Below are 22,472 nucleotides of genomic sequence, written 5' to 3'. Positions count from 1 at the left end.
AGTTAGTTTATTTATTTATTAGAATAAATTATTATACTACTTTATTTATTATATAAATAAATATATATATATATATATATACAAAAAAAAAAAAAAAATATATATATATATATATATGCGGTTGATAAAAAAGGTTTTTATATGTATAAAAAAACCATTTTTAAAAATAATTTTATATAAAAAAGAGAAATATTGCAAAACGATTTTATCAAAATAAATTTAAGATAGAAAATTATATACGTATAGAAAGAATTTGTTTCTTTTGTAAAAAAAAAAAGAAGAAACGACAATATTCTTCTTTTTTATAAAATATTATCTCAAAAAACATACAACTACCTTTTTTATCTATTGTATATGTTATGTATGGTATTATATATATATATATATCATTATTTAATTAACAGGCATAGTTGACACTGCACTATGAGGCGTTGTAGGTCGAGAACCAGCAATAGAATGTGTCGTTGATGCATTTAGAGATTGCATTGTACCAATCTGAAATAATAACACGTTTAAATTTAAATTTTATTTTATACTCATATGATTTTTGTAATATACGTTTCGATTACGATATAATTAATTTAATAATATATCATACCCGCAGATGAGCCAGATCTTCTAATCTTGTTAGATCACATAATTCAAGATATAAAGAATAAACGATAAGCCAACCATATGCAGAAATGCAGAGAAATATTATCCATAGAAGACACATCATAATATTATAGGCAAATATCATGTCATTTACAATGCTGAAGAATATAAAAGCAAAGAATCGAAAAATTGTGAAAATGGCAAAACTATACAACCATGGTACCATTTTCTTTTCATGTTCTTTTCGCAGAGCTCTGATCAATATAAAAGAAGTCGCAAAGATAACTATTCCACCCAACATCGAGAACAATGCAGCCACGATCAGAGCATTTCGAACTGGAAAAAGAAACAAATGATATAAGATTTTATGTTTTGATCAATTTTTGAAATTTATATTTACAAAATTTTTTTTTTTAATAAAAAATGGCCTTACTATGTTGATTGCCCACATAAACAAATTCATATGATATGATATAATATCCATAGTGTGTAGAACCAGGTGCAGCTTGTGACAGACAGTAGATATCAAAAATGGCTGTACATATCGTGAAAAAGGCTAGGCACTGTAAGAATATTTATTTTATATTACTTAAATATATTACAAGAAAGCATTTTCAAATATTATTTTTGTTAAATGCATACCAATGAAAATACAGCGGTGAACATAGCACCTCTTTGAATGTCGAGTATGTAAGCATGCGTCACTATTGGTTTTTGATACCATGGAATTTTTACACTGCGAGCAGATCTTGATGATCTGAGATTTGCACTGCTGCGAGTAGTGGTTACATGGGAATACACAGATGGTGTTCCCATGCTGGGAGACTTCTTTCCATAATGCATCTTGACTCACTTGCAAACAAAATATCAAACATAATCAACATATCAAATGAAGCAAAGAATTCAATAATACAGGACTCCATTTATTCAAATATGTTAGCAGATAATTCTGATAACCAAATGGTTTGGATAACAGAGGTAGGTATAGTTCTCTCTTCTATCACCATTTGTTAGTTCCAATAATATTCAGTAAATATCAACTAATAATAGTAACAGAAATGTTATTTATTCATATAACTACCAATGTAGAAATGAATGTTAATTTACTCTTTAACTTGCTTTTTATCTCTTTCTAGTTCTAAGAATTAGGAAAGAAATGTAAGGAATAAAATGTAAATTAAACTAAGATTAAAGTTAATACTTATATTGATAGAAATGGACATAAATGTAGAGTATGATAGAAACAGAGTTCTACTGTACTCCATTTACTGTAGTTTATTTATACTTACAATTTATAGAGATGTTAAATAAGTAATCAGTTATGCAAGTTCCTTATAATATGTAATGGGTTTAACGATATATATTTATATATTGTTTCCTCTTCTGGAACTGAAAAATATACATAAACAGACTATAGTAATAAGTAGCATAATAACGCCGTAAATAGCATTTTACCAAAAATGCTCAAACAATTTTTTGCATAAAAATTTATTATCAATAATTGAATCAATAAAATAAAAAACATAATAATAAAACTGATAATAATAATAATTTAAATTTAATAACAAATATATTACTCATTTTTATCAAATTTGCGATTTTTGTGCTACAATATTAGGAACACTAGTTATTTACACGCGCGTATTTGTATGAATGCACTCACTTATTGCGTTCGCATGCTTTAGAACGTATGCAAAACGTTTCGTACTAATTTTTTTTCGTATAATGGACACGCCTTGTCAAATATTCGAAACGCTGTTTCAGTCACTTGTATGCAATTACGGTCATGGCTAAAATGTATTAGATAGAGTGGAAGATATCAAATGAACGTAATGAAAAGACAGGTAGAGTGGATGGAGTGAAAGTCAAAGTAGCTTTCTAGAATGAGTTTTGGAACGCACCAATATACATATGTTATAAAATAAACAATTATTATGAGATAATTTAAGTGGTTATAATAATATAATATGAGCGATTACAATAATCATCGATGTATATTTATAAATAAAATATTAAAACAATATTGTTTTAGTTAACATTATTATTATTAATTATTACCGTTAATAAATCTATATATTATAAATAAAAGAAGGTATCTCAGAATAATTTCAAATTTCGATGAAGTTCCGATTAATTTAATTGAGAGTCTAAAATAAAATTTCTAATTATATACATATAATTATACATACATTTTTTTCTTTCTTCTCATGTATTCAATAATAATTAAAAAATTAGTAATTCAATGAAGTTAAATAAAATAATACAGATATAATTACTTAATAAGTTACCATTTCTTTAATCTATTATCTAATTATTCAGGTATTATTTGATAACATAAACACCGATTAAATTAGCCGCTGTTTACGTTTAAATGACTCTAGCTGCGTATTCTGGCTGCGTTCCGTTTCATGCATGATGCGCATTATTATACGCTGCATTATTTATCCTTGTTATTCACTAAATATTAAACAAGGATAAATAATGTATCATGCACATCATGCGTGAAAAGGAAGCCTCTGTGGTCAGAGATCTGTTACTTATGTCATTTTGAAAGTGTGAACATTTCCCAATAAAATCCAAGTCAACAAACGCTATCCTTTGTTTACATAATGTACTTGATTTCTATTACCGAATTAAACGCGAAACGCGATAAATTGTTTTTCCGACATATACTTGTACACTACTTTGATTTGAAAACAAGTGCAGCTGAAACTCGTCGATTAGCTTGCGGAAACTTATGGTGAATCCGCTCCATTGGAAAATTATGTAGAGATTGATTTTGACGATTCAAAAGTGATGATTGTAACGTTCACAAAGAATAGCCAAGTTATCGAAAAATTCGAAGATGAACAACCGCAAACTCTATTGAAAGAAAACCGTGCTCAAATACTTCAAGAAGTGGCTCGAAATCGATAAATCAATCATTTCACGATGTTTACGAGCCATGGGAAAGATTCAGAAACTAACGGCTTTCAATGCAACCTCCTAATAACTAAAAACTGATCAAAGTTCTCGTTAATAGAAATATATACAGCTTTTATAATTATCGAAATGCTATCATTCTCAATGCTATATTCTTAAAGAAATTTAACTCCCAAGTCTCAAAACGCCGAAATGCCTCTATCTAGTTATTTGTTACGTTCGCGAGCCAATCATGTTGGATTTGAAATTACATACGCGGACGCTTTGTTTCTCTTTTGCGTGGGAGGGACTGAGAGGGAGCGAGAAGCAACGACGCTCTCGGCTGCATTCGGCTGCGTCCATTTTCTGAACACCACGCAGAGGCAGAGCTCGGGGGGAGATGAATGTTACGAATACAAATAATGGAGAGTGTGCGTCTTTCGGTTGATTCGCCCGTAAACTTGTGATCTCCGTATGTGGCATACCTTGCGTGATGTTGCGAGTCGCGTGTTTTTCTGCTCGATGAAATGTTGTGCCTTATGTGTCTCTGACTTTTCGTATGTTCGGAGTCGAGACGGGGTTTGTTGTCGCCTGCGAACGAAGACTGCAGGGAAAGACTCGCGTAGTCTCACAGAGTGAACGAGAAGTATCCGACGAGACGGGCTGGCCGATATCCTGTGACGTTTCGTGAAATGTCAATTGCCGCGGTGTCAAGACTGTGACACCTGTGTTGTGAGTACCACTGTGACTCGTCAGATTGAGGTTAGACACCCGCCGCGTTCCGAATGTAAACCTGTCTTTATCCCGCCTACGTTGAATGTCGAAGTCGAACTAAGTTAAGTCAAAAACCCACCACACCGACTCCTGTCTCCGTGTTTGGAAGGCTCGCACAACGCAGACTGTTTGGGGAACGTAGTTGTATGTACAATTGTGGTGATACATCTCCCGGTGCTACGTCTATGCATTGATGTGTGTATATACCATTTGTGTGTTATGTTCCTATCTCGGTGAATAGGGATTGTAGAATCATGTAAGTGCGCATCCACTTACGTAGCGACTAACTGTAGAAGTTGTAACTTTGTTTTTTGTGTACCGAGAAAGATGTAGAAAAAGAATGAACATAGCAAAGGAATGCGTTCATAACGATATCACTTCTAATGGTATGCGTTCCTTACAGGGCAGATCGAGATTATGATATGGGTTCTACAACAGAAATGATGGTAAATGATTTTGATGACGAACGAACATTGGACGAGGAAGAAGCTTTAGAAGGTAGCGAGGATTCTCACAACGAGTTGTCCAACTTGCAAAAGGTATATCTCCACTGTATCTGATATTAACACTTTGCACATTATATATTATACATTTGTCACTTTGTAACAAAGTTCTGATCCCGACTATTCTAGGATCAAGCCTGAGAAATGAAAAAATCGAGCCCATAAATAATTACAATTATGATAAGTTTCCGCAACACTTTGGACTCAAAGTGCGTTCTCGTAGTGAGATTCCATGTTTAGTCCATAAAGTACGCTCGATGTAATAATGATCTATTTTTGTCTCTTTGAGCAAGGAAGGTGATATGCCACTGAAAGATCTTCTTGCCATGTACGGATACGGTGATCCCTCAACGGAGAATTCCAACAGTTCCGATCACATGCTGCTACCATCTGGAAGTGGTAATCCCGAGACTCAGGAGCGTTACTCGGACAAAGGTGACAACGATGCAGACGACGACGATGATGATGACGAGGCTGATGCAACCAGTAATGAGCCAGACCTTAAACAATTCTACACAGAAATGTTGGTTAAGGGAAAGGATAAGACAGCGGTATTAGCAGGATCAACGACAAAAGGCAATAGCAGCATTGGTGCTGGCAGCAGGGATAACAGGAAACGTAGAATCGATGACGATGAGGACGATGATGAAGATGCCGAAGCCGAAGATTGCTCGGGTACTCGAACTGGAAGCAGGAAGAAAAATAGAGCGTCACCTACAACGGGAAGTGCTAATGCTGTTGAGTGCAGTGTTATAGTTAATTTAGGGGGAGCTAGTGCTACTGATAGCACTATCGAAGAAGGTAATGCCAGTGGCGCAATCGATGGCTCAGAAGATAGGATAGTCAGTGCGGGAATAGGCAGTGGCAGTTCGAGATTGTTACGGAGTGTTTCAAGGCCGCAGAGTGAAGAAGAAGAAGACGATTGTGACTACAGTCCAGACGAGGAGGAATGGAAGAAAACAATCATGGTTGGTACTGATTATCAAGCAGCGATACCAGAAGGTTTGTGTCGTTACGACGATGCGTTGCCATATGAGAATGAAGATAAAATGTTATGGGATCCCAGCCATATATCCGAGGAAGATACAGAAGAGTTCCTAGAACGCGCGCAACTTCCAGCGGTAAAGGGCGGCTCATTGCCGGCTGGATCACATATTAGAGATGACGAGCAGGCTTTGTATCTCCTACTACAATGTGGCTACAACCTTGAAGAAGCATTACGAAGACGACGAATGAATGTACTTCCTCCTACGGATGCAGTGAGTCTTTGGTCAGAAGAGGAATGTCATAATTTTGAATCCGGATTGCGGACTTATGGAAAGGATTTTCATCTTATACAAAAAAATAAGGTATGCGGTATGTGTGTAGAATTAAACCTTAAGTCTTACATTATTAAAGATTGAAGTGAACGTTGAGAATAGAATGGTTCCAATTTATTAATTAAAAATACTGAGGTTTAATTTTGCATTGCTAATATTATTATCGCTTAATTTTTTCACAACTATATAAAAAGCATTACCATTGTACGGTACAAGTGCGATAAAAGTACTATTACAGAAATTTTTTTCCAATGAAATTAAAATGCATAAATTTATATTATACAATAATTATATTATACAATTAATTTAATACGTACAAGTTATTGCTGTATTGTGATGATTCAAACTTGACAGTAAACTTTATAATGAAACATTCCTTTCTTCAGGTGAGAACCAGATCGGTCGGAGAGTTAGTACAATTTTATTATTTGTGGAAGAAAACGGAGCGCCATGACATATTTACGTACAAAGCGCGATTAGAAAAGAAAAAATATGCTCTGCATCCCGGTATCACGTGAGTATTTTCTCTATCGCAATTTTAAATCTTTACATTAAAACACGAAAACTTTTGTAATGGATATATTACTTACAATCTATTAAAATATTAAATTTAACATTCTAGAATAACATTACTCAATTAACACTTTACAATATAATTGCTTTCATTAATACAATTACTGCAAACGTGAATGACAGAACCATTAAATCGCAAGCAGGGACTATATGGACCGATTCCTCGAGGAGCAAGAGGGAGTGCGAGATCGCAGTAGCTCACCAAATGTTCATTGTTTGCTCTATGGTGATACCAAGCGGCAAAGATCGAGTACCAGCGTGACCAACAACGACGAGTCCAAATCAACAGATGCTTGGGATGGAAACGTAATTGATCCATTGGCGGATGTTAATGGTCCAACACCACCGCCACCACCACCGCCTCCACCACCACCGCCCTTAATAACATCAGCAGTGACTACCATATCCTCAATATGTAATTCCAGCGCTTTAATCACACCGACATATTGTTCACCATCGACTCGTCATCCAGACTGTCCTTCGTCTGACTCGGGTTGTGTAAATCCCCTAGTGTGGAGTGGTCTAGCGTCCCGAAGTCAACCTACCTCTTCAGTCATTACAACAATAACGATAAATACCACCACAGCCACTACATCCACAGCAATGGTCACAAGTCTTGGCTCGACAAATACAGTTACCACTAGTTCTACCGTTCCTGCTGCTACTATTGCCGCCACTGTTGTCCCGAATAATTACTATCATCAACGAGTAACATCCAGAAGCAATGATTCTCATGACACACCCTCGCCCGAGAACATTTTACCTCATCTGCCCCCTTAGCGTCTAACCCGACCTTCAGGTGTTCATCCTGAAAGGCGACGAATGTCCTTGCGCGGAGTGCCTAATTCGGCACTTGCACCATCGCTATTGTCGTAACGCATAATATTCGTTAATATCAAGGATTATATTTTTATACTGTATCGCGCGTAATATAATTATTAATCTTGGCGCAAGTGCGCGCTGTTGTATAGTGGTATGAGAGATGGAAGGACGCGTTTTTGCGTGAAAGATTAGAGCATATATTGTATGTAAGGTTAAAGATACAAATTGAAAATAAACGCGGCAAAACGAGCGAGGGTCATTGTAGCTTTCTCTATTTTTCTTCTATCTGTTTATGAACTTAGAGTTATTCCATACAAAAAGAAGGACGCATTTCAAAAGAGACTTTGTTGGGAGACTGGAGCGCCAGTATTCGACAGAGAAGTGAAATAGTATTATGTACTGCGATTGTAAATTTTCATGGATAAATCATTGTATTGCATAGTTAATATGTAATTGATCATGATTCAATTTATCGAAGACAAATTCTTCGGATCGGCAATAAATTTGTAAAAAGTATCGTGCGGAATTTCACAATATGATTTATTAGTTCAATAAAAAACGAAATCTGGTAAATGTTGAATGATAAAGCTAAACTGAAAGTTAATAGAAACATGGTCATTATTATTTTAATGTAAAGAATACGCATTAATAGCAATCCTAATTCGTTTCCCTCGTTAAGTAGTTGGCTGTGTATAAAATTATATAGTTTGTATTTTCACGTTTTCCTAGCAATCTATTTAAGAAACACAAAATATTTCTAATTTACTGGATACGCATTATATTATGTTTTATCATTTATAAATAGTGTTGATATAAAAAAGTACAGGCTAAATTAGAAACGTTGAATATTATATTCTTTAGATTCCTGTTGGCCTCTTTACTCCTCATCGAATGTTCCTATATATTTAATAATACACGATGTATGAAAAAAGTTAATATGTTTATTACGACGTTATCAATTAACACATTTGCAAATATTTTTTAAATCTTTTACAAAATAACATACACGCTAAGTGCTCTATTATACATACTTAATTATGCCTTTACTTACAGTCATGTAAAAATGGTAGCTTTTAATATTTAAAAACGTAGCTCTTGATATTTATTTATAATGTTCATTTATATTCATCATTCTAGTAGATTTAGTTTTCAAATTCTGAATTCATATATCATTTGAGAATGAGTTATATATATCAAGAATTATGTTTTTTGAAAAATACTGTTTATCGAAATTGTGTCGAGTCCAATGACTCAACAACTGTCTTAAGTAATTTTCCCATTAATGGTAAGAATTGTACACTGCTGACATTCGTTTTGAAAACGCCAGTAGTGAGGACACTATCGTCAAGTCTTTTCTCTTGTGTTTCAGTTCGGTTCATCTCCATTGAAAAATTTTCGTGGTCGGGCGAGCACACCGGTGCTTTGTCAATAGTACTGTTCTTTTGAAGTCTCGCTGGTAAATTTATTTGCGTCGGATCACTCGTATCTTGAATCGTCCTGGAACTTCTTGTATCCGCATCTATGAGAGAACCTTTTACTTGCCAAATATCGGGAGTACCGCGGTGTTCGAGAAAATCGAAGAAAACTCCTAGTTCGGTAGCAGTCTCCCGTGCTATGAGCTGACGATCTCGCAAAGCGAGCCTGGGGCTTTTTACTCCTTCCAGAGCCTGTGACAATATCAGGATAAGATTGATTTCCAATGCTAATCGTGTATTGTTCTCATCCATGGATTCAAACCATGGATCACTAAATCTGTGATTTCTTGCTACGATTGGGCTACCGTTACCCGGAGCTCCAGCAGCTCCACTGCTACTACTTTTCGTGACATGTCTACCAGTTGCCAAAGCAGTTGCTCTTGAAAGAATAGTGTTTTCACATATCAGTGGATCATACGGTCGACGCACGAGTCTAGGACTGCTAAGTAATGGTACTGTGACATCTAGACCACTGACGTATCCTAGGAATTCTCTGCCAATGTTAGACGTTCTGGAAGTTGAACCAGAGGCCGCGTGAATTATTCGTCGTAAATCCTTACTCGTATGCATGCGACGAAGATTTTCTGGTGCGGCACGTTCCCATTCTTTCTTTGCAGAATCTGTTTTGTCTTCGCGTCCAGGTTGCGATGTTGAAGACGCGGGTAATGAAGCAGCAACGGGCTGCGAACGAGAGTGAAGAGCTTGGGTAAACAGCTGTGTCGAGCTGATTATTGTACCATAAGTAAGCCGCGGACCGGAACTCATGCTCATTTGCGGAGGTCCAAAGTTCATCTCGGCCATTGGCGTGTACCAGTAATCCTGAGTATATATCGTATCCACCAGAGTATTCAACTTGGGCGAGAAGTGGACGAAGCTTAACGCGCAAGTTGTATTTATGACAATCAATTTGTTCACCAGCAGTTTCAGTTCACCACTGGGTAACCGACTGTCGCAAGACTCGAGCTCTTCGGCACTCTCCACGCTGATACCGTCAATGATAAATTTAAGTATCCGCGGTCTCAGCAGCAGGTTTACTGTACTATCGTACGCCAAATACATACATTTAATAAGAGTTTCGCGAACACTTGGTTGAATTGCATTCCAAATGTATATTTGCGTGGCTGTAGCATGTATAAGAGCGACCAGTGATTGAATTAGATCGGCGGCTAGCAGATCGGCAGTGTGTCTCAATAATGTGGATACCACCATTAATTGATGTTCATGAGAATTTAAGAAAACAACTACATGATTGACAAACATCATGTGCGTCTCGCTGCTGACCAGGCCTATCAGAAATTCCAAACCCAGTGTGTATAATGGCCACCAATCTTGGCAACGCCACTGACCATTTACCGAATCATCATATAATGAATCGAGCATACTATTGGAGATATCTGCTGGTGGAATCAAGCTCAGCCAGAGTTTCGCGATGTCATTATCATTAATAGGATATGGACAATATGGTGAACGTGATATAACGCCTAACAAACTCAGAGCCGCTGTACTAAACTTCAGATACGGATATTTCTGAAGAGTATAACCGACACATACCATCAATTCAGGTATCATCTGACGAAGCTGCACACAACTAGCTCTTAGACGATGCTTGAAATTTGCATTCCGTTCAACATATGATCGTAACAATTGCGTCACCATGCTGATAGCTAACGTCGCCGGTAGACTCTCTCGTATACCACGAAGTGTCTCCGCGCTGTAACAATCAGCTTTTTTCTGTGTATCTTTCTCATCAGTTGTAAGAGTGACAGAAAATTGTTGTTTTCGATGTTCTAATTGAAGGGCAGCTTTCTTCAATTCCTCTAGTTCATAAATAGCGATCGTGCAAGAGTGCGCTAAAAGATATTCCAGACTTGCCGAATCTTCGGCTAAAGTACTTTTGACCAGTTGCACGCATCCAAGAAGTAACGATATCATTGTCTGTCGTAGGGCCTTTCCAAAACCGCGATAAGTTTGCGCTATCTCTTGTGTCAGCTGCGATAGTCTGGTTTTAAAAATCCTCGAATCACCGACACACATCTGTTTCCAAGAAGTAATACATCTCAGAGATAAAGAAGCCAATAACATCGGAATCTTGCCACTACTGGAATCATTAGGTTCCTTCACTCGCTCCAATAGAGAATCCAAGGCCAACTGAGTTAGCAGATGTGCCTGTGTTACATTAATCGGATAATTTTTCGCCGTTCGATCATCGGTGAGCATAACAATAAAGTGATACCAAGACTCTAAATTAATTTCGTACAATGGTTCTATGAGTTTATCTTGCTTTGTATGCTGTTCCTTCTCGTTTTCATTGTTTGCAGGAACATCGAGAACATACATAGCTAATTTTTTCCAATGATCCTTAGATTTGTCCAATAGTTCCTTTAAACTTTTTGAAAAATTATTTTCTAATAATGGACTTTTGTACAATTCCAATGTAATTACATCTAACAATTGAGAATAGCCCTTCGCACCCGCCACTAAAGTTTTAAAAAGCGGCGCGAATAGATGGCTCCAGAATTTCTCTCGCTTCCGAAAGAAATTGACAAGGATTTCATTTCTATGATACCACATGGCGCGCAATACTGTCATTGTGCTGTCGTACAATTTATCACACACAATATCGTCTTCCTTATACATTCGTTCTAAATATGAATCCAGGAATTGACTACAACCTTCAGTAAGAAATTCGTCGGCTGGACGTGGGAAGATTCTCTTGCGTTCTGCTTGATGCATGATGTTGAAGAGAGCTTCCGTCAAGCCAGGTTGTTTCTCCAGACATACGGCAACCAATTCTAAAATAGCGACTTTGACTTCAATCGCGCATGTTGGTAGAGTTAATCGAAATGCGAATGTTTCTCTTATAGATGTTCCGTCCATTCCCATGCAAACGAGCAAAGACATAGAAAATTCCTCCGCAAATTTCTTCAGTAATCTTACAGCCATTTTCTGCAATGAAGGACTAAACCAAACATACAGATAATTAACAATTGTTGGTACTATAAGAAGTCCGTTAGGTACTCTCGGAGAGGAGTACAAAGCAATTTCGAGAGGCGATCTGTCACCAAGTTCTAGACCCAGAGATTTTCTGAACATTAATAATCGATTGACTATCGACAGAGCTAGTTCTACACTTTTGATAGTTTTGAATCCTTTTCCATTGATCCAATTTGTCTCCGAAATCATTTTATTGTGCAACGTGCGCTCGCCTGTTCGAAGTAATTTCAGCAGTGCGTGACGCGGTTCTAAATAAAGCAGACTGTATACTACAACAAGTTGTAATTCGTTGCGAATATCATCTTTAGGTAAAGTTGAATCCAAGGCTCGATGAATACAAAACATACTCTTCAGCCATAAATCAATTCTTTCTGCGTTTGATTCAAAATACCACGAGTCCAGCTTGGGTAATACAGCTTGCAGCAGAAATACCATGCCCGGTATTTCAATAGTGTACATAGCTTCTTTACTGTGCTTCGCGATTAGATAATTGTACAATGTGTCTAGAAATGCGCACAGAATGGGATACGTATGTTCGATGGTTTCTATTCCTGATAGCCACGACGCGATGAGACCACCATCGAAGGAAATCGCTTCCGCAAAGTATAACGGTTTCTGATTCCAATTATTAAATTTTGGATAAACACCGGATCGCGTTCGCGAAAGAATGTCTTCGGGATATCTCAAAACCAATTTTGATGAAATGCTGATGCATACAGCAATGATTTTATACAGATTCGTTGGTAGTGCTGGATATGAGAATCGATTAATAATTTCAAAACTTAATTCTGTAGGAATAACTATGCTCGATGGTATCTCAATATCTTTAGCCAATAATGCTTCCAACAATTTTAGGCCTAGACGAACATTTTCCGGTAAATTATCTCCATTCACCGTGATATGTGTAATTCCACGACTTGCTTGAGAAAATAACTGTTCCATTTTATGATGCAAAGCGTTCCAATAATTCGCCTTTGTATGAAACAATACTACTTCTTTCTCATCAGATAACACGTTAATTTTCTCGCGCACGCAGTTGCTAGCTATAGTAAATGAGTTCTCTTGAATTATACAATCCGCTTTGTATGGCTGCAATGGTTTACTACAATCTCTTTGGCGAGAAACCTCTATTTTTAGAGATTGTAGATTATTCAACTCCGACGCAATCTAAATAAAGAATAATTGATTTCGTGTATGACATTAAATATTTGATGAAACAAATTCAATATGTATAATTATATGTTACCTTTTTGGCACTCGTAATTATTGTGGATGCTAGACCAATAGCTATCTTGGTTAACGGTTCAAATTTGTAAGGATATAGTTCTTTGGCAACTTTATAAATCGACCATAAACCGTCACCTTGTTCCGCCCAGAATCTAGTTGCGCATTCTGGAAACTTTACTATGGCAGCCAGGGCATCGAAAATACCATTTAAAGCACTTAATCGATCTTCATCCATAAAGACGCACATTAAGGATAAAAGATTGTAAACGCTGCTTCGCACGACTTCGGCATAATGGGTCTCTTCTTGAAACATTTCACAGTTTATCAAATCTCGCAGATACTCAAATACGTCAAGTTGTATGGCTTTGATGCCAAACGGTCTGAAACGAATTAATGTGTCTATATTGTCTGGATCAATCGCATAATTTGCTAGCATCCATGATAAAAGTAACGGTCCATCTTGTGGTGAACTTTCACGAACACATTTATGTTCAAAAATGTCTTGCATATTACTTCTGACATCATTTATCCAGTCATCCATACCAGTACTAAAAGACACAAAAATAAAATAAAACGTATACAAATAAAATTATTACAATAAAAATTTTAATATATAACATAAAATAACTATATGACAATAACTTACTGTTTGTCTACATCCAATGTTACAAGTAATAGTGCTATTTGACTGTACTGTATCTCTTCAATCTTTTTAGTGATAGCTTCTTTATCTTCATGACTTTTTGTACTGACTAATCGTCTAGGTTCTCCCTAAAAAATGTTTATTATTTACACAAAATTTCTAACGTTCTCAAAAATATGAAAAATATGAAAAATTTAAATACAAATCTCTTACCCCAATGCTACCATAAAACTTGGCAAATTCGTAACTAGGAATATGTACATCCTGTACAATCACAGTCAATATATGAAGTAGCTCGCGCATTTCAATTAAAGTACTATTATATAATTGATGTAAATGATCTTCTGTACAGAATTGCGACCGTGTAGGAGAATTCACAAACTTCAATGCTTCTATTTGTTTTCGTATAGATTCAAGCAGATTTCCTACCAAAATCTCATTAAGAAACTTTCTAAATTCTTTGTGATGAGGATGCCTTTTATTATCTTTATATTCAATCATAAGTTTAAGGCATTTTATCAAAGTCACTCTTTCCGAGTAATAAAAATTCCAAATATCATCGATTAATGCTCTTATAGAAGTAAGATCCGAGAGCTGCGATGCAAAGGTCTCTGCGCAATTTCTATATTCGTACGACACGAAATTGCATACCAGATCCCAGGTAATTGTAGCATCCAAGTTCTGGAATAAATTAAAAATATGATATAGATATTAAAATTAAGTTGTGATATATAAAATTTATAAAACAGTTTATATTATGCAAATATAAAACAATATACTTACAAGGAGTGGAGCAAGTTTATTAATTAAATCATACATTTGCTGTAAAGGGGGTGGATCTCTTTTAGAAATATTTTGCAATGATGCATCTGTATATGGTTTAAAAAATTGAAGCCCTTCTTTGAGTAAAACAGTGGCATTCTTTATTTCTTCTTCGACAGTTTCTTTAGCACAACAGCATGTTGTACCGGATATGATAGACCATAAATCTTTGCTGCAACTTTCCGTAAATAATTATTATTTAATTATTTTTTTTATATTGTATTCTGATATAAACAGATTGATAAGATCCTTTATGAATTATTGTAAAAGGAAAAAGATATTAGTAAAATAATATTGATAAAATTAACGTTTTTGTTTCTTTCAAAATATTCAAGATATTTTCCAAAATCATATAAGAAAAAATATATTTATACTTACGGCAAATTGCCCATTGGAGCTACTTCCATGTTGAAAATATCACCGTATTTTTTCAAAATTCTGTCAAAATTTGCAGTTTTTGTACAAGTAAATAAATAAACCACGTGTGGTCGTAAGAAAATATTTTCTATTTTACAATCCTAATGACTTTTAACTTATATATAAATTTAGCAGTACTATATCAGGTACTACATAACCTTAAACCTGACGTTGGCGCCTTGGCGGGCGATAATGAATAAAGGAAGTAGAGAGCAGCAAGTGTTGTTAATGGTGTTGCTTTATTTCGCACATGCGCGTTGGAAAGTGAAGTAATGCGATTGAAGAATTGATATTATCAACATAAGATGTTTTAAAAAGATGTTTTATATCTGGAGGTCATATTTATTTCTTAATAATAGGTGCTTCATCGATATTATTAAAGAACGCAACCTCATAAATAAGTTTTACAATCGACTATTATATTATTAAAAATAGATCTTCAGAGCATTTTGAACCAGAATAAAATGATGCTACACTTTGGTCAGAGATGTCGCTACCGAACTGAACTAGTTCCGAATTGGCGCGTTACAAGTTCTTCTGAAATTTGAATTCAGTCCTTTCGCGTCGTATAACAACAAAAGGTTGTGAAAATCGTGATCGTGGTCGACAATCGATAAATGCGGTCGTTTAACGAGGTAAATCTAGTCATAACAGCAATTATACTCGCAATCATTTACTCTTTCAATAAATTCCGGTACTCATGACGAGCAAGATATAATCGATGTGAATACTTTTCGTTCGAGAACGTTTTGCATTTTAATCTCGATTCTCGCCATGTTGTCTCGAAGTGATGAAACGAAAAGTAAGATCTGCGAATTCTGCCGACGAAGTGCTTAAAACTACGATCCTAAAGTATGAATTATCCTGTAGAATAATGAGCAATATGGAAATTATGATTGATTAATTATGCATGACGAATAAAAATCGAAGTATAAGTCGAATGTATGGAAAGAGTGATAGAAGCATAAACGAAGTTTTTAGGAGGTGAAAATTGGGAAACAACGAAATATAAAGGAGGCATTTACATTTTTTTTTATGTTTTGTCCCAATTTTCGCTTCCTAGAAGCTTCGTTTACGCTTTTGTCATTTTTTCTTTTTATCCCACTTTTCTTACACTCCGATTTTTATTTTCAGGGTTAGCGTTATTTAAGTAACAAATTGTATGCATTCAATATATAGGGTGTCCCAGACTTCGTATTAATAGTAGATTCCTGAATCATTTCAAGACGAAAATCCTAATATCAAAATGTTGAAGCTATAGTACCCAAGCAGAACAATAAATCACAATAACGTTAAAGTAACATTAAAATGAATTGGAATGATTAAAAAATGATTTTAGGCCCAATTGCACCAATGTCACTTTGACTTTAAGCGAGACTTAAAATTCTATCTGTCTTGTTTTAAAGTCAAAAAGAGACAGAGACAGAGCCTCGCTTAAAATCGAACATTAGTGCAATCGGGCCTTAGTGATCATTTTGACATCATTTTAATATTATAATGACTTATTTTGCTTGAGTTTTGAGCGTGGCATAGCACACAGCGCACTGGTCTGCTATGGGTGCATTTCGATATTCACTGCAGAACACACCCTCTATCAGATCCCTGATAGCAAGCTACGTCATTTTATTGTCATTTTGATGTCAAAATGATGTCTTTTGACATCGGCTTATTACCAGGGATCCGGGATTTGATTCTCGGCAGAAAATCTTTCTCGAAAATCTTTGTACACTCGTAGCTTTTCGTAGCTTCTCTCGGAAGGCAATGGCAACTCACCAAATAGTAGTATACTTGCTTTGGAAACTTTTCTACCAATTTCGTCATTTGGAATCGATATATTATATAGGTTCTGTGACTGTGTGACACTGTGTGTGTACAATCAGCATGTGTACAGCATATGAGAGTCATCATGCCATAAGCAATAGAACTAAGAAATAGTAGTTTTAAAGAGAAAGGTTAAAGTTAGCCAATTGAACTGTCGGAAACTCGCTTATTCAGGCATGGCACTTATTGTAAAGTAGTGATAATGTGTTTAAAAAAATAGAAGAGAATAGAGACCTGTTCTTTTTACCTGAACTTGTATGGTTTATCTTTTCTCTTTTTTCTTTCCAATGTGGAGAGAAAAAGAAGAAAGATGAACTGTGCAAGAAGTTTAGCTAAAAAGAAGGCCTCTATTCTCTTCTATTTTTCTAGGTCCGAAACTAGAAATCGGTCCGAGATCTCGGATAGAGAAAAAATTAACAAATCACAATTGAACAATTTGATCACATGACCATTGCGATTGGTTAATTCTTTCTTCCAAGATCTCGGACCGATTTTTAGCATTATGGATACAAGGCTTAATAATTGATGAAAACATTTTCACTGTTGTGCAATGACGTGCCATGTCTGAGCGTACGAATTTCGGACAATTCAAATTGTCTAATTTTAGATTTTTTTATTTAAAAACTACTAGCCTCGACATTTTGAAATGATTTCAAGAATTTGTTATTAACGGAAGTCAAGTAAAGTCTAGAATCATAGTAAAAATATAAGGTATTCCATTACGCATAACGGCGGATTAAATTAGAATATATTTCTCAAAGTTAGTGGAATGCACATGATAGCAATCAAATTCCTTTTTACAATTTGGGACAACGTTTTGATTAGTCAAAGAGCAGCCGCTATGTTCAAGATGACTGTGCATCCTTGGAAATGGAATATATTATATTCTTATATCATGTCTACGACATGATATATAAGATATCCTATTTGCGTGTGTGTTATATATTGCTTTCGAGCGAAGCGTTTTGGCAACTTGAAGAATATATTATATTATAGAAGGAAGTTGTTCAGAGATAAGAACAGAGATTTTTTTTGACGGATATTACGGGCGAATTAGCCTTTATCTTGATAGAATGCTTTTTCTCTCGCGGCGTACTCCTTCCGTCATTAATAATCCTTCAAGATACGGGAATGAAATCCGGTGAGGAAGAAACACGCTGTATATATCATTTCAGGCAACACGATACTTCATGAGAACGATTATTCTTGCCTGCTTGAAAATTCCGTTTTGCATTACTTCGTGGAATAATATATTCGAGTGATTGTCGAGTGAACGTCGACATATTTTTTTTACAAATACGTTGCATTCTGTATTATTTAAAGGATAGGTACAAATCTATAATACAACTAGACGGAGTGATTCCTTGTATAAAAATAAGTCGAAAGTACAGAATAAACTTTTTCCGTTCGAGGCTTTGTTTACAAGAAAGTCAAGTTTGAAAATCGCGTGCACTCTCTTAATAAAGATACGATTCATGAAAAGGCTATGGGTGCTTTTCAGCAAGAAACACAGACGACACGGTATAACATAATGAATTATATTCTTGTTGTTTATCAATGTTAAACAAAAATGAAATATTCATTGTGTTACAGTGTGTCTTTTGCTGGAAAGCACTAATTGTACAATTTTATCATGTTAACGTCTATACGAGAGACAGAATTAAAGATGTGACAAAGTAATTAAAATTTATTCGTAATTTTATTCTTATTAACATCAGATTATTAATACTGTTATAAAAATGTTTATTAACAGCAAAAATTATTAAATTATTGATCAATTAAATACATGATATTACTACTCTGTTTCATGATTGTGTTTCGAGACCAAAAAAAAATTTCGGCGCGCAGTTTGCTGAAATGTGTATATAAATTCACATAGAAATATTTAATGAGATCTGTTTTGATAGAAAAATAGGAGTTTCTTTAAAATTAAAATTCATTTCTTTTATTAAGAGATATCACTTGACAAAATTTTGGACGAAAAAAGTTTTTTCTGCACTAATTTTTATACAAACATCTCTCGGTCTGGTTGTACTACATTAAATTTATTCCCACCCTGTGTGTAATATTAAATATTATATTATGTGGATACGCATATAAAAAAAAACTTTTTTTAGAATATCAACTTAAAATACACTATATCAAAGCGACAAAATTATTGATATATATTTTACGTTTTCGAAATGAGGTCAAATTACAAGAAAATTGCTTCTTTTTCGTAATTTGCTGGCAAGATTAATAGTCGTAGAGCCGTTCCACTTCTTGGCATTATATTTTAACGATAAACACTCCGGCCATCTTGAAATTAGTTTTCCCTCAGCTGGAGATTTAACGATCCCGGATATTAGATTCAGGAAGGTAATGAAACTCGCACGGCAACGTCAATTAAATAGCGATTGATCATACCACTTGATATTGCTAATTAACGGTCGCAATTTCGTTTCGCTTTGCATACTCGGTACGTTATTTATCTCCACACAGTGATTATTTTGAAGAAAAAAAGTTTCGATGATCAATAGTTGCTTCATCCAGCGGGCATTAAGGAGCGAGTTACGGTGCATAACACATGCCAAAGAAAAATCGCTCGCGAGAGCGCCAGGTGAAGAGGGCGAACGTTACTGCCACCGAGCTGGGTCGTCGACATTTATCACACTTAGGATCCGCGACTCGGTTAGAAGAACGTTGACGGCCGGTCTCGTCCGCGAAATGTCGTGGGATATACTAGGCGACACGTAAGCCCTGAAAACGCTGCAAGCGAGAATGAACATCATATTTTGCTTCTTTCTAGCAACAATCGCTGATTTATAATGCTCACGTAATAGCTACTAACAATATATGATATCACTTTTATTGTTACATATTATTCTTATTATTATTATTTACGCTGTTCTCGACTTCGCTGCAATAATATATGTTTTAATATATAAATATTTTTATTTTCAGTTTATGTTCATTTTATATTTGATATCATATATATAGATTTCAGATTTGTAATTCGTGCACGTTGAGCAAATTATTATAACGGATTGGAATATAAAAAAAATATAGTAACAATTTGCAGTTACAACTTTGATGTTGTGTTATTTGAATTGTTATCGCATGTGATTTTTGACAATGGAAGTACAAGTTACACACAACGTTAAAAAAAAAGATTAATATTTATATAAAACAGTTGTGTTGATTTCGCGATTGTTATTAGTTATGGCGCTATTGTTGCACTGTTCCGAATTAATATAGAGACGATATCGGTGCAGGGTGTAACGATGGATAAATCCCCGCGCAGCGTTGCGTTAATTAACTCTTTACAACGCCGCCAATTAAAAATCATAAACTGGATACACGCGAATTGGCGAACGGGGAGAGTTCACCTGCGGGTAAGAGGCGGCAGTGGTCGCGTGTCAGGGCGCCGACGCGGATCGTGCGTCGCGGCGCCGGGCGCCACTTCGGAGACGCTGTTCGTCGCTGCGACCAGTGCACGTTCGTCTTGAATGCGGAGCGTTTCGTATTCCCATTCGCAGCTTTCTCTGTCGAGTGAAAGCTCTCTTCTCTTTTATCGGGCGACACACCGTATGCACGATGTCGGCACGACGTGCGTGACGAGGAGAGAAGCGAGGCAGAAAACCGCGTCGCGATTATTATTATTATGCGAACTATCGAAGCAAAAGTTTTCGCAGATCGATCGATTAACCCTTTTGCTCCTCGATGCCGGCGATAATTTTTATCCTTTTTCCCTTCCCTTGACATCGCTCACGTCGACGCGTCCCGATTGTCCCGATCGTGTGCTATCTTTAATCACGTTTAGCGCCTGTCTTGTTGAACGCAAATTCATTCCAACGAACGATTTGTCAGACAAACGACAGTATGCTGATTATACAAGCGTTCGATCTGTAATCCAATTCTGTAACAGGTGATACACTTTCTTTATAAGTGCAGTAATTTGTTCGTAGCTCGTGTTTATCGTGCCAGCAAACGAGCTTGCTTCATTCGTGACGAATGAAAGGATATCACTCTCACGATTCAGTTCTCGAAAAAGTGTTCGAAGAAATGTCTAATGGGATGACAAATTTCTTTAGACGTAGCATTGTGAATTCTCCATTGTATCCCTCGCACACTTGTTGCTAATCCACTTTCTTGAATCATTAATTGAAAAATTTTCTAGTGTCTTTGCGAGACACATTACACTCATTTCACAAATAATTCTGAATTTCAATTATATTGAGACTTAATTTTACGTCGCGATTCTTTTCTCTTACGTCTCGACGTAAGCGAGAAGCTTACGTTTTCTTTCCGCAATTTAGGCCGAGTGTGTCAATATTTTCACGCTTTTGTCATGGCGATGCCCACATTGCGGTTGTACATGGCAATGCGGATGTCCGGTGCACCTCCGCTAGGATGCATGTGCCCGTGTAATTTGGTACGCCGCAAGTTTGGTTGTCGGTGCTCGACAACCTTTTGATGGGTCTCACTTCATAGTGCGCTTCCACGGTGTGCAATCCGGATAAACTATTCTCTGTTCAGGATTGATACACACAGTTCACTACTACAGTATGCAGTCCTTGAGCGAACTATTCTCTATTCAGCAATTGGTATAGATCGAGTAGTTACTGTGATTTTCATCATCAAAAGTAATCTGGTGCAGTTGTTTCTTCTGATGTAATATTGTAAGAGTAATCTTATCACTTGTATTAAAGTTGCGCTATGCATAGTGAAAAATACATGTCAAATTTTGCCCGAATGTGTAATGTATTTTTTATTAAATATTAAATGCTATTCATATATCTAATTGAAAATAATTTTTTTATTAATACATATGTATTTGTTTTCATAATAAATTGCATATTCATTATAAGATTTGGCAAAGTTCTTGTTAAATTGTAAGAAGAGAAAGATATCTGGGAAATATCCGATTTTAGCATTTAGAAATCTTATCCAGGTTTTAATAATCTATGGCTTCAGTTATTTCATCAGAACGCGCGCACGCGCGCATGTGTATGTGTTCGCATATCTCATTTTTCTTACGAATCGATTTTCAAATAACATATTACAAAATATATGCTTATTTTCGAAAGAGAATATGTAATTCCAAATAAATTTTCTTCGTTTAACGACACTATTCTGTTCCTTCGTTTAATGACATTATTAAGCAATTTATTATAAAATTCCCGTGCGTTTTTCTTGTTTTATTATTTTTTGTTTTATTATTTCTCTTTCGTTTATAATTAATCTTCCTAGAATCCTGAATCTTTATCATTCACGGATTTTTGATGAAATATATATTTTCGATATTATCGCAATATTATGTTATCCTTTATCTGTGTGGACGTCATTTTGTTCGATAAAAGTAGTGAACACGATATTTCAACAAACTGTGAGCAGTAAAATGTAGAGGCACATTTTTCTTTGCGTTCTCCGGACATTAGTAACACAAGCATTAACATCTTGTGACTACCTTTCTCTCTTAATAAACAATTTTATCATATATATATATATATATATATATATATATATATATATATAGAGAGAGAGAGAGAGAGAGAGAAGAAGAAAGAAAGAAGTAAGTAGTATTAGTCGTCGTAGTGTAGTAAAC

General features: G+C 35.5%; 3 protein-coding genes across 3 annotated transcripts; 1 reads left to right on the top strand and 2 right to left on the bottom strand.

The window, feature by feature from the left end:
* Positions 1–393: 393 nt before the first annotated feature.
* Positions 394–1,437, bottom strand: LOC105618780. Its single transcript, XM_012200312.1, has 4 exons — positions 1,237–1,437; positions 1,028–1,157; positions 599–930; positions 394–495 (listed from the first exon to the last, which is right to left on the bottom strand). The coding sequence occupies exons 1-4, from the start codon at positions 1,435–1,437 to the stop codon at positions 394–396; spliced, it is 765 nt and encodes a 254-aa protein (XP_012055702.1).
* Positions 1,438–4,652: 3,215 nt separating this feature from the next.
* LOC105618899 (mesoderm induction early response protein 1) lies at positions 4,653–7,444 on the top strand. The gene is made up of 4 exons (XM_012200429.1): positions 4,653–4,808; positions 5,066–6,121; positions 6,478–6,605; positions 6,805–7,444. The coding sequence occupies exons 1-4, from the start codon at positions 4,653–4,655 to the stop codon at positions 7,442–7,444; spliced, it is 1,980 nt and encodes a 659-aa protein (XP_012055819.1).
* Positions 7,445–8,709: 1,265 nt separating this feature from the next.
* LOC105618779 (nucleoporin NUP188 homolog) lies at positions 8,710–15,054 on the bottom strand. Its single transcript, XM_012200311.1, has 6 exons — positions 15,026–15,054; positions 14,609–14,825; positions 14,039–14,506; positions 13,829–13,953; positions 13,202–13,730; positions 8,710–13,122 (listed from the first exon to the last, which is right to left on the bottom strand). Exons 1-6 carry the CDS (start codon positions 15,052–15,054, stop codon positions 8,710–8,712), a joined length of 5,781 nt encoding a protein of 1,926 aa, XP_012055701.1.
* Positions 15,055–22,472: the final 7,418 nt, after the last annotated feature.

The sequence above is a fragment of the Atta cephalotes genome (assembly GCF_000143395.1).
Source record: "Atta cephalotes unplaced genomic scaffold scaffold00018, whole genome shotgun sequence".
Lineage (NCBI taxonomy): Eukaryota > Metazoa > Arthropoda > Insecta > Hymenoptera > Formicidae > Atta > Atta cephalotes.
This window is presented reverse-complemented; position numbering and strand designations above follow the sequence as displayed.

What these genes read in the sequence shown, in the direction of transcription:
- LOC105618780 (XM_012200312.1), bottom strand. Translation starts at nt 1,437, where the DNA reads ATGCATTATGGAAAGAAGTCTCCCAGCATGGGAACACCATCTGTGTAT. An exon ending in TCACCGCTGTATTTTCATTG is followed by an intron (nt 1,158 to 1,236) that starts GTATGCATTTAA and finishes ATATTCTTACAG; the next exon opens with TGCCTAGCCTTTTTCACGAT. An exon ending in AAGATCTGGCTCATCTGCGG is followed by an intron (nt 496 to 598) that starts GTATGATATATT and finishes TTATTATTTCAG; the next exon opens with ATTGGTACAATGCAATCTCT.
- LOC105618899 (XM_012200429.1), top strand. Translation starts at nt 4,653, where the DNA reads ATGGTATGCGTTCCTTACAGGGCAGATCGAGATTATGATATGGGTTCT. An exon ending in AGTTGTCCAACTTGCAAAAG is followed by an intron (nt 4,809 to 5,065) that starts GTATATCTCCAC and finishes TCTTTGAGCAAG; the next exon opens with GAAGGTGATATGCCACTGAA. An exon ending in GCTCTGCATCCCGGTATCAC is followed by an intron (nt 6,606 to 6,804) that starts GTGAGTATTTTC and finishes TTAAATCGCAAG; the next exon opens with CAGGGACTATATGGACCGAT.
- LOC105618779 (XM_012200311.1), bottom strand. Translation starts at nt 15,054, where the DNA reads ATGGAAGTAGCTCCAATGGGCAATTTGCC. An exon ending in GCTCCAATGGGCAATTTGCC is followed by an intron (nt 14,826 to 15,025) that starts GTAAGTATAAAT and finishes ATTTACGGAAAG; the next exon opens with TTGCAGCAAAGATTTATGGT. An exon ending in ATAAACTTGCTCCACTCCTT is followed by an intron (nt 14,507 to 14,608) that starts GTAAGTATATTG and finishes AATTTATTCCAG; the next exon opens with AACTTGGATGCTACAATTAC.